The 12,925-nt window shown below is 31.3% G+C and overlaps 1 protein-coding gene across 1 annotated transcript in view; it reads right to left on the minus strand.

Moving 5' to 3' along the window:
* The window catches only part of pyd (zonula occludens-like protein polychaetoid), a 197,193-nt gene extending 184,360 nt beyond the window's left edge, over positions 1-12,833 (minus strand). The window contains 1 exon segment of the mRNA XM_088242416.1: positions 12,514-12,833. Within this exon segment, the coding sequence (XP_088098542.1) occupies positions 12,514-12,808 (295 nt within the window). The 5' untranslated portion in view covers positions 12,809-12,833.
* Between the last annotated feature and the right edge of the window lie 92 nt (positions 12,834-12,925).

A 12,925-nucleotide genomic window follows, 5' to 3' on the forward strand; every position in this document is an offset into this window, starting at 1 on the left:
TTTGTTTTTTCATGTTTTTTACTCTAGCTCACTTCTTTTCATCGGAACTTGTGATATTACCTTCTCAAGACATCACCCCTAACAAGTGTAAATTATAATGAAAAAACATCGGCAGTAAATTCGAGTAGGCGCATTTTTGCTTGTTTTACTGGACTAACAGTACTAACCCCAGTCAGTTGTTCTCATTGTGAATCATTTGATTTATTACGTTATTGTTGAGATGTGCATCGTACCTATTACTACTAGTAGACCGGGACAGTGACAATCTGTCACTTGGAGACTTGAACAGTAATGGATGCTGACAATGGAACGAGAAAGCCCATGACCGGGCACAAAAAATGTCAAAAGTATTCGAAGGCAAAGAAACATTTAAACTAGCGAACAAAGTGTTTTCTTCTTTAGAAATTTTATGCCACTAAAAATATTATAAGTTTTAGTTTGTTTACAGCTTAGAGTATACAGGGTGTTCATTAAACCCTGTCACATCCGAAACCACGATGATCAGTATGAGGAAGAAGACATAGCAGTAAACTTGTTAATATATAATTATTTTTGCATTTCGTGTTTCGTATTTGTATCCACATAGTGTATCTATGAATATATGTCATATACTCGTATATTTGGCATTTGTGCGGATGTTGGGCCACCGGGAGCTGACAGTAGCTTGCTACTTGACCATATGTCTGCGCAGTAGTAATAATATAATGTTGTTTTCTTTTTCTTTCCTTTTTAATTTTTTTTTTCTCCCATACATATATATCTCTTACTTATATGTATATATCTGTGTGGATTTAAATGTGAATATGTAATATTTTATATGTATTTTAGATATATTTTTTAGACACAAACACTAGACACTTTTTTAGACAGGGTTTAATTAAATTACAAATTTAAAAGCTTCAATTAAATTAACTTAACAATAGAATCACCATGTAAAGCGCCCTTGAGGTATTTTATTACGAAAATGGCGCTATATAAGTTATCCATAATTCATTAATTAATTAAAATAACACCTGTATACATATTCTAAAGTTTACAGTACATCAATGCTGCTACATACAACAGGGACATCTTAAAAAGTTCACAGTTTTACAGCGTTCGAGAATAATCTTCAAGCTGATGTACTGTATACAGACTTCTCCAAGGCCTTCGACAAAGTTGATCACAAAATTTTATGTGCTAAACTTCGTGCTGTAGGCATTAGAGATCCCTTTTTATCGTTTTTAAAATCCTACCTCTCACATAGAAAACAAAGTGTAAAAATCAATAACTTCATATCAAATAGCTTCCTAGTAACTTCTGGTGTACCACAGGGTGCCCACTTGGCCCCTCTTCTATTTAATCTGTTTGTTAATGATGCTGCTAATGTTTTTTCTTTTACAAAATTCTGGCTTTTTGCTGACGATAACAAGATACTTAAGCTAATTAAAAATATTGATGACTGTGTCAGACTCCAAGAAGACATAAATGCATTTCATACTTGGTGCAAAACTAATAACATGGAACTTAACATCGATAAATGCAAAATTATTTCATACCATAAATGTAAACATCCTTTTATTTTTGATTATAAACTTAATGGCCAAGTTCTTTCGATTGTCACCTCTATAAGAGATCTTGGAGTGATCCTAGATAATAAACTAACTTTTCTGGAACACTTTGATAATATAGTAAACAGATCCTTAAAAATTTTAGGCTTTATTAATAGAACTACGTCTGATTTCCAAAGTATGCTTACACTTAAAACACTTTATTGCTCTTTAGTTCGCCCTATTCTTGAATATGCATCTGTAATCTGGTCCCCTCATTATGCTGTTCATATCAAGCGCCTTGAATCAGTTCAACATCGTTTTATAAGAAAAATTGCATGGAAGATGGGATTGGAAAGAGGAGACTATTCATATTCTGATATGGAGAGGTTTTTAAGCATATCAAGTCTTGAAAAACGCAGATGCATTGCAGATATAATCTGCATGTATAAAATTATGAACTGTCTCATTGATGCCCCTGAAATTTTGCAAAAGATTCTTTTTAACGTTCCCACCCGTAGACTAAGAAATAATGAAATGCTTTTCCTCGGTCACTACAGGACCAATTATGGTGCACAGTCGCCTTTGCCCAGAATGATCAGGCGGGTGAACGATCATCAAGATCTTGATTATTATGGTGTAAGGATGTCTTTCTTTACAAATCAGCTAAAGAATCTGTATAGTTAGCCTATGCTTTTTACTTAATCTAAAAAATCTATCATCTGTCTTTGCTGCTTATTTCTGTTCCTTATATTTTTTTTATTCCTTTGTAAAAATTTCTTTTAATTGTAATGTTTATAATGGACTTTGTCCGTAAATAAATAAATAAATAAATAAATAAATAAATAAATAAAAACTGCATTTTAGATTACTTATACTGCTGTTTTGTGCACTAACTTTAAAAAATGATATTAAATTGATTCATTCAAAATTACACTTGTTTAAATATCAATAAACTTATTGAGGCATTTTAGGCTATGCCCGTGTGAAGCCATATTAATTAACAGTAATAAAATAATAGTAAAATTAATTAGATAAAATTATAATGACATGTGATGCAAAAGAATAACAATCCAGAAAAACGAGGTATAAGTAATAATAAAATTCCTAATAAAAATAAATAATAAATAAAAAGTAATAAAAAATAAATTATACAAATTTAGATTTATACATAATCAAATATACAAAATAATAGTTTCATTAAAATCAACAAAATAATAGCAAAATAAAGTAGTGTTAAAAAAAAAAATAATAGTATATTGAAATCAATAGAAAAAGAATATATATATACATATATAAACAAAATTGAAATCATAATTGAGATTTGTTTTCTAGAAACTCACTCTGTACTCTGTAAGAAATATATGAAATAGTAGTAATAAATAATAAGCCAAATAAGAGTAACTAAATTAAATAATACAAAAATACATGATGAAAAAACATAAAAATATTAAGATACATATATAAAAACCAAATAAAAGTTTAAGTATAGAAGGAAAGCAGATTTGTCAATTTTTTTTTATAATTGCTAATTTCAAACACAACCGACTGGTTTCAACTACAACACGAAGTTGTTCATAAAACAAAGTTACTTTAATTCTCAAAAATCCAATAGTATGTATTCACTATTCCAATATTATTTAGTCTCGACCATTGTCTACGAGTAAACAGCAATTTGTCGGACAAAAAATTGTCCAGAGACATCGCCACCGAGATAGACGGGCAGGCTATCTCCGTGGACCTTGTGACAATAGCGACTTGCTTGACGTGAACGTGTCACTCCCAAAAAAAATTTCGGCAGAAAAAATCTTTTTTGTTATTTAGTTCGTCCTTTGACAATCCCAATACATATTGGTATAAAATAAATAGTATTTTTCGTGAACTCGCTCGTAATAGACGCCGTCGTGTATTCATTTTGACAGAGCTCACGTGTGAACTGGAGCTGAGACAAGACAATACTGTCATATCTTATGTATTGTTAACATATTGTTAACATTTAAATTGGTCAACTATAAATGAAGATTTATGGGTTTCAATTCCAACTTATTCCAAACATAATATATTCATATGTTCTACATACTTACCCCACTGTCGTTATCATCTTGAAGATATAAAACGCCACTTTGAGAATGTTTCTAGTATTATGTACAAATATCCTGATGATTTATTCATTCTACTAGGAGACTATAATGTACCTAATATAAATTGGAAATCTAATTCTGAGGTTAATTACCTTTCTCCGTGTGAATTTAACGATTCACTTAGCACTAATTTAATTGATAAAATAAACTTTTTGAATCTCAAGCAATTTAATTCCCAAAATAATAGTAATAATCGCATACTTGATCTCATTTTAAGTAACAGTGACCTGTGCAATGTAATAACCTGCGACGATCCTCTCGTTACAGAAGATGTTCATCACAAATCACTTTGTATTGATATCACTGCAAGAATAGAATCAAATGACGCAAAAAGTGGTTCTAGACTTAAATTTTCATATCATTCGGCAAATTATATAGCAATAAATGAACTACTCTCGGAAGTAAATTGGAACGATAAATTTGAGGGACTAGATATAGAAAAAGCGACATCAGTATTTTACTCCATACTTAATGATGCAGTGACTTTATTTGTACCAACTAAGACGGTGAAATCTTGTGAAAAATTTCCAAATTGGTATTCCGCATCACTAATAAAAATAATAAATGAAAAACTTAAATACCATAAAAAATGGAAAACTTATAAAAACATTGCAGACTATAAAACATTTTCTCTTCTCCGTTCACGCCAGAAACAAGAAGCCAAAAATTGTTATGACCAATACATTGATCAAACTGAATTAGCTATTCAGAAAAATCCTAAACAATTTTGGTCATTCGTTAAATCGAAAAAATCTCTAAGTTATTATCCAACTGAAATGTTTCTTCATGATACAAAGAGTGATAACGTGCAAAGCAGTTGCGAGTTATTTTCTACCTTCTTTCAGTCTGTTTTTATTAATAACGACATTGATTTACCTATTGTGGACTCTAGAAATGTCATTGACATTCAAACTGTAACATTTAATTCTAAATTAGTTCTTAAATATTTAAATGATCTAGATCCTTCAAAAGGAGCAGGACCTGACGGATTTCCTACGTTTTTCATAAAAAGATGTGCAACGCAATTGGCATGTCCGTTGTCATATCTTTATAACCTATCATTAAAAGAAGGTAAATTTCCAATGTGCTGGAAGAAATCTCACGTTACTCCTGTCCATAAAACTGGTGATCTACACAATATTGAAAATTATAGACCCATATCTAAAATTTCAATTTTTAGCAAATTAATGGAAAAAATCATCACTGAACAAATTTCTCCAGCGGTGAAGCACTTCATTGATCCAAACCAACACGGTTTCTTTAAAATGCGAAATGTTTCTACTAATCTTGCTGAATTTACAGATAGGGTTCTAAACGTAATGGGCAGCCGACATCAGGTCGACGCTCAGTATACAGATTTTAGCAAGGCTTTTGATAAAATCAGTCACAAAATCCTTCTTCACAAATTAAAATGTTATGGCTTTCACGGTAATCTACTACGTTGGATTGAATCTTATTTAAAGTATCGCCTCCAATCAGTTGCACTATTAAACTATCAGTCTTCATTTAAACAATGCTATTCCGGTGTACCCCAGGGATCCCACTTGGGTCCATTATTGTTTATTCTTTATATTAATGATATGGGTAACGTCTTTAAATTTTCCGAATACAAAATATTTGCCGATGACACAAAAATATACAAGAAAGTTACTTCCCTACAAGATTGTCTTGATATGCAAGAAGATCTTGAAAACTTATCTACTTACTGTGTAAATAATCAGCTCATATTAAATCCGCTTAAATGCAAAACAATTACCTTTACGAGAATAAAAAATCCGATAGATTATTCGTATTCTCTATCGGGTACAGTCTTGCACCGTGTCCAAGAAATACGAGATCTAGGTGTAGTTCTGGACTCAAAAATGACATTTCAATCACATATTGATAAAGTTATTGAAAAAGCATATAAAATGTTAGGTTTTATTATACGAGTATCTAAGCCTTTTAAAAATGATCTAACAATAAAAAATCTTTATTATAGTTATGTAAGAACCCATCTTGAATTTGCGTCTATCGTTTGGAATCCACAATACATTACTTATATTGACAGACTGGAGAAAGTACAAAACAAATTTTTAAAACATTTGAATTTCCGATGCTCTCTTATATTTCCAAATCATGACTTATCTGGACGTTTTCACAAACTGATTAACCTCGAAAAAATGAGAACATTAATGGACCTCACATTCCTCTATAAAATTATTAACAGTCTAGCTGATTCGTCCCAGCTCCTAAATAAAATTCAAATTAACTGTCCATCACGTGCCCTACGAAATCACCCAACCTTTAGAATACCTAGTGTCAATACGAACTATTGCCAGAATTCGTTTTTACACAGATCATGTTCCACTTTTAACAGCTTTTTTAACCATATAGATATATATCATACAGGATTACAATTATTTAAAAATAGTGTATTGAAAACTTTTGAATAAAACTCCGGTTGGCCCCTTTTTCTCTTATATCACTCAAATTACATACATTCATATTATTATTATAAATTAAATTTCTCTTTTGAAATTTTGTATTACTTCTAAAATCGCTTTAATGAAATTTTATCGACTTCTCTTGGTTTAAAATCTTCTCCTTATATTGCTTTTTCAAATTTTAAATGATTACTTGCCATACTTGTTATTCCTTCTTTATTTTTTCTTTTTTCTCTGCTGCCATTGGCATGTTTTTATACTTGTTATACTTTTAAACTACATTTAATTACTTATATTATATATGTTAATAAAATCAATATATTGCTGCTCTTACTATAATGTGTCATTAATTTTGAAGATGTTTTTTAAATTGACCTAAATTTAAATTTACTGTCTTATATTTCACTTAAAGATTCTTCTCATCGTTTCTTTGAATCCCTTAAAATAAATATGTGTTTATGTTTTTCCTTTTTTAAAAAAAAATGTTATTACTATTTTATTTTATTTTTACATCTGAGTATGTTTTTCATTCTTTATTTCCATTCTTAATTCTTAATTACTCTTTCAAGTTTTCTTCATTTTGAATATTATTTCCATTTGTAAATACTCACTACAAACTACAAACCTTAAAATATATTTTTTTTTTCACTTAAATTTAAATTTTTAAACAACTTTCATTTATGTTTTCTTTTTCCTTCTCTTTTTTATACTTTCATAATTAACATTAGATTTAATTGCTTTTTAATATGGAAACTTCACTGGTCCATTAGAATTAAGTCCAATTGTGTAAAATATTAAACTTTGTAACTGTACTGTATGTTTCCTGAATAAAAGAAAATAAAAAAAAAAAATAAAAAAAATAAAAAATAAAAAAAAAAAAATATAAACGGCCCTTTATAGTGGAAAACATGCGAGCAATTTTTTATATTTTTTTATTTGTTTATTTTTCCATACATATATTATTTACATAGAAATATAATTGCAAAAATACATCCTAAAATTAAGCTATAACATGAATTGGAAAAAATGCCCACAAAGACTACAGCGTCTGAGCGTTCTGTCATTCCAAGAAAAATGGCTGCATGTAGAATAAAATAAAAAGAGTGTTTTTTTTAATGACATCTGATAAATAATTGTTACTACTACTACTACCATCACGCCATTTCCCCGTAGGGGTAGGCAGAGAGAATGGACCGCCACACACGTCTATCCTGGCATATATTCCTAGCTTCATCCACATTCATACATCTTGTTATACATGCCTTCGGTTCTGTTTGCTTTTGACATGACCAGACTTAAGATTTTGGTTTATCTGACCATGCCGCGTCTTCCTTGGTCGTCCTCGTCACACGTTACCGTTCATTTTCGCCATATATACTTGTTTTACCATTCTTTCGTCGTCCATTCGTTATATGTGACCAAACCATCTCAGAGACCCTTTCTTAATCTTATCAATTATACTTGACTCAGATTTACACTCTCGCCTGATTTCATCATTCGTAATCTTTCTAAACAATTTAAACAACTAAAAGAATAGAATATAATATTTCATAATTACTGGCAGTGTTGTTTTCGATATTTTACTCAATGAACTTGGAAAAACAGGGATAAAAGCAGGCTTAATGCTGTCAAAATGCGATCTCTCAGGCGAATGTGTGGTAAAAATATGTACGATAGATGCACAAATGTTGAGATCCGTACATTATGTAAGGCTGAGATAAGCACTATCGACAAAATCCAGAAAGAAGCTATGCGTTGGTTTAGACACGTAGAGCGAATGGACAGCGAAAGAATGGCTAAGAATACGGCGATACGAAAAATATTATATACGTACGCAACCAGCGCACTTAATTCGGTGAACGCGCAATTGCGTTCGCAGGCCCTATGGCTTGGAGTGCTCCCCAGCAGAGGAGAGAAACTATGAGAGTGAATCAATGTTTCGGAAAAAAAAACTTATGTGTTCTCTAAATCATTTGAATAAATATGTGATGCAAGTGACGAAAAAATTGTTTGACATAAAAAAATCCAATTAAATTTTATAAAATCAAAAAAAAGTACTAACTTTGTGGTCAAACATTTTACTAAATGTTATTAAATATTTGTGCTTATTAAAATGCATGTCGTGTTGGTTTTATATTTTTGTGCAACAACTATGATGAAGGTGTATAGTGGGTTTTGCATGTTGGTTTAATTGGTGTCCTGACGAAGAGACGGGTACGTCTTGAGACCGGTAGACATAGAAAAGTCGGTGAGTGGGTATATACAGATATTTATTAACATTTAGTATCCATATTTTTTAAAAGCTGTTTCTTAATCTGAATAATTCATTACAATATACAACTAGAATCCCAGCTAATACTCCATACACTCGAGGGTGCAAAGTGTGCTACTATCCAGGCAGGGAAAACGAACTTTACGTTACACTAATTCATATCTGTAAGTAAACGAAAGCATTCAAGTCGATCCATAATTTATAAATTAAAATACACATACTCGTATTTATAGTCAGGTATCGGTATATAATTTTACTATCCAGGGCCACACAGAAGCCGGATACTCTTATAGTCGTGTTTTTGACCCTTAATTACAAAGAGACGATAAGCGTTGGTCTATGTTTGTCGACATAGTAAAATTGCATTTTTTATCTCAAAATTGTATTCATCTTTCGTCATACCTCTTCGGCAACAACTGTAAAAATTATGTTGTCGTAAATTCTCATTAAAGTATTCAACTTTAGTACGGAAAAATAGCGTTGACTATATCGATAAACGTCGGTAAATCTCATACTGTATCATTGTAACGGGGGTCCTGATATAAACGAATGACGGGAAGCCCGGGATAATAAAAGGAAGTCTCCTACTTGGCTCACATCTGGCTTTTGTTGCATTGTTCGATATTGTTTGAAATACTGAGAACTGCAACGAACGTCATTATTCTCCAACATATTTATTTTTCTTCGCTTATTTTGTATTCTCCAAAAAAGGAATGTGAACTGGGATATCACGAACCTATATATTATGTTATTACATGCTTTTATTTGAGGTACAAATTTAAAATAAATAAATAAAATATGTCTCATAGCAGTCTCATTTAATGGCAGAACTGAAAACGTCATGTTCAGTCATTCATTAAATTAAGAAATACATGGACGACTGAAAGATCGAAATCAATATACTTTGTATTAGCTAAGTTTATATTACAATCGAATGGGGTGGGGGTGGTGCTTTTAAAACAAATATTTTATCGGACGAAAAAATACGAAATTTAGGATCCTATACATAAAATTCTTACTTGTTTATGTTTACTTCAAAACTATAAGAAACATATATTGGACAATGTTTCTGCGTCACGGGTCACGAAATGTGAGTGCAAAACCCAGAAAGATAATTGGTAATATTTTAATTCCAAAATTGAAAACAACAACACAACATCGTTAAACTTAAAATTGTATCTAATGAAATTAATGAAGTAAACAAAAACTACAGTCAGGAATATAAAATATTTAAGAAGTCAAAAATTATATCGCCGACTGTTCCATGATAGGAAATTTGGCCCCTCGGGCCTCGCTTTACCGGCCCTGCGGGCCTCAGTAGATTAATTAGAATATCGGGCACTGTGAAATTTCTTCCCTTTGAGCCTCTCAATTTATTTTTTGCTGTTAGTAGCGATCTAAATATAATAATGAACCGGGTTGTGGTCCCGTGGCTAGTGTCGCGGGCCGACGGATCAAAGATCCGAGCTCCGCACCCTGCTCTTTCACAACTTGGTTCCCATTTTGTACTAGTGAGTTATTTACAATTCGTTGAAAATGGCCCCTAAAATTGGAATATTTGGGTAAATCATAAGAACGCAAATATTTCTTGTTAAACAAATTAAAGAAGAATAATCTGTTACTTAGAATAACGCAACCAAAACCACACAGCTATAATATATTCAATATAAGTGTGTTATTCACATATTTCATTTATCTGAGAAAATGTTCTTTGTGCATGCCTGGAATCAAGTCGACTACTCAAAACATAAACATATTTGTGCATATCAAACTTTTATTTTAATAAAATAAGCATGCGCTTTTGTGTCATATTTCCAGTGGCAAAAATAGTACAATATTTAGAACTTGAAAAAAAGGAATAACCCGCTTAGCCTCTATTTTAGAGGCTTGCGAGCAGGTGGGAATGAGAGGATATGGAAGGAACTTATGAATAATACACCACAACACCCAGATCAATTAAGAAAATATATTTTTTTGATTTTTTCTTGCAACTTGCGGGAACCAGCTGCGCTACGGCGCCTGTCAGTAACTCATTTATTTTATATTGTAAAAAGCACTTGTGCCGTATAATAAATAAATAAATATGGTCTTAGACTCATTTCTATCATTAATTGAGTGGTACAAATAATATAAGTTAGTGCTAGTAGTATAAGTATGTATAATAATTTCTGTCCCATCTTTAATGGTTCAAGCATTACGATAATATGTTTAATATTTCTGTTGTGTTATACAATCACTCGAATGTGGTTACACAGATGAAATGACCCGTAAAAATAGTAATCCATTTCGCAAAATATGAGTTCTTTTGCTGAATAATTGGGTTCATAATAGCGTTTTTTGCTCTCCTGAAAAATTACACTTTGGCCGTTATGTCCGCCCATCAAAGATATTGGAGGTAAAAAACAATTAAACAGTTATTTTAAATCAGTTATTCTCCAGGTGCAGCTAAACAGTTTTACAAAAATAAATTAAACTGTTACTGTTGACTATAGAGAAGAGTCGGAATATTATTTAACGTTTTATTATATTATTTTTGTCGGCCTCGTGGTGTAGTGGTCAGTGCATTTGCCTAGCATGCAAGAGGACTCGGGTTCGATTCCCGACATGGTTGACATAAAATAGTTATTTAAAGAGGCGTTTTTACTCTAGAATATTTTATAGCCCCTGGACTGGCACCTGAAGAGTCAGACTGATCATCTTACTTTCATGTACCCCACAAAAATGATCAAGAAACCCTGCGATCGGTTTACCAATGCAGTGTCCTATGCGCCATAAGGTGCGGAGAGGGAATGAATAAATAATAATTTATTTAACGTTATTAGAAAAACACGGTTGTTAGCGATCGCGTAACATCGCAAAACTTTATCATGGAGGAAAATAAAATAGTTTTATCTATTCGATGACATGAATATTTTTTTAATAAATAATAGCTTCTTCGTGCGTGAAATACTGTGAAATGAGACGAATTTTATACGTCACGATATTACAACAGGGATTTCGTGAATCACTAAGCTAACATTAACTTCGAATTTCACACTTTAATTAGCAAAATTCACAGAATTTTGTACAAAACTTTTTTTGAATTTATTTTAGCAAAAATGAATTACGTAAAACCTTTTATTTAATTGCGTATTTTAAAAAAAAAAGTAATTGAACAAAGAAACATTAAAAAACATACAGTTTAAGGTTATTCGTCGATACAATTTCACAATTATTATAGAATTACACAAAATATATATAATTACATTTGTTTTTTTTTTTAACACTTATTCACTCGTAAGGCAACGTCTAATTTTGGGCGTTTTGAAGTTATTTTCTACTTATTTAAATAAGTTTCGGTTTCAGCCGAAACTAGAACGGAGGCCGAAATTCGGTTCCGGCGTAGCTGTTTTTTTTTTCGGCCGGTCACTATTAATTTGATAAAATGAGAAGATTGAGAAGCAGTTATATTTTTAACTTTACTCGTGTGGTTGTAATATGTTCTATGTGTACCAAGTAGGTTCCTACCCATAATAATAATAAAATAAGAATTACGATGTTATGTTCAAATCGTTACATGGGAAAACGAAGCATAATATAAGTAATTGAGTAATTATAATTAATAATATAACGTTTCAAATAATATCACCCCCTGCAGATCTGGAGAATCTGTAGAAAGTTTTACGACCCAACCCGTATAGGGTTATAGGGCATAGGAATTATATTTGAACCCGTATTATGTACTATACCTATGTATTTACCAGACTGAGTTAAGTTACAATGAGCTGTAATTAAGTGTCACAGAATTCATCAAACAAACAAATTTATTAAATGAAAAATATTTTAAACATGACTTTTGACATGCGACTATTTCGTACACATTTTTTTAGGAACAATACTATCGCAATGACGAATTACAATTTTGCCATTAATATATATTATGTATATATTACGCAAACAAAATGTACGCATATAAAATAACCGACACTTGGTTCAAATAAAAAAGTGAATATTTCTATATTTACCTTACGATATACGTGTATGTAGGATGTAGTTTGTTTGAAATTATATTGTACTATAATTACTTTGAAAATATTACACATCGAAATGCAAGAATTCGATGAATTAAAAATTTGATAATATCGTATTTCTGTGTGTATTCTTACCCTGACATGAAGGGAGACTGTGATCTTTCAGAATTTCATTCACAAACGAGGGGCACTCTTTTTCAATAACTTTACAAAACTCACTGAACACCGATAAACTTTGTTTAGATATTATTTCAATGAAAAATTCGCACTTTTTTTCCACGTCAGGAATATTTAAAATATACTCCTCATCTTCGGTTGAAAGAATTCTTTTTTTAACGAGTATTGACAGAACATTCGAGTCATTTAATTCTCGTAATAAAGAACTTTTATGCCGGAGAAACACCGCTGTCACAAATTCACCGCCCGCCATCGCTCACCGCGCGAACAAAACAAAACATTGTGTAAGGCGCACCTCGTGCCGCGAACTTGAACTAAAACGTCGTCGGTATTTTTTTATTAGTGAGCTCAAAAATTGCGAATAGATTTT

Source organism: Micrasema longulum, unplaced genomic scaffold (genome assembly GCF_059751315.1).
Source record: "Micrasema longulum isolate JH-2025_06_02 unplaced genomic scaffold, ASM5975131v1 h1tg000136l, whole genome shotgun sequence".
Taxonomy (NCBI): domain Eukaryota; kingdom Metazoa; phylum Arthropoda; class Insecta; order Trichoptera; family Brachycentridae; genus Micrasema; species Micrasema longulum.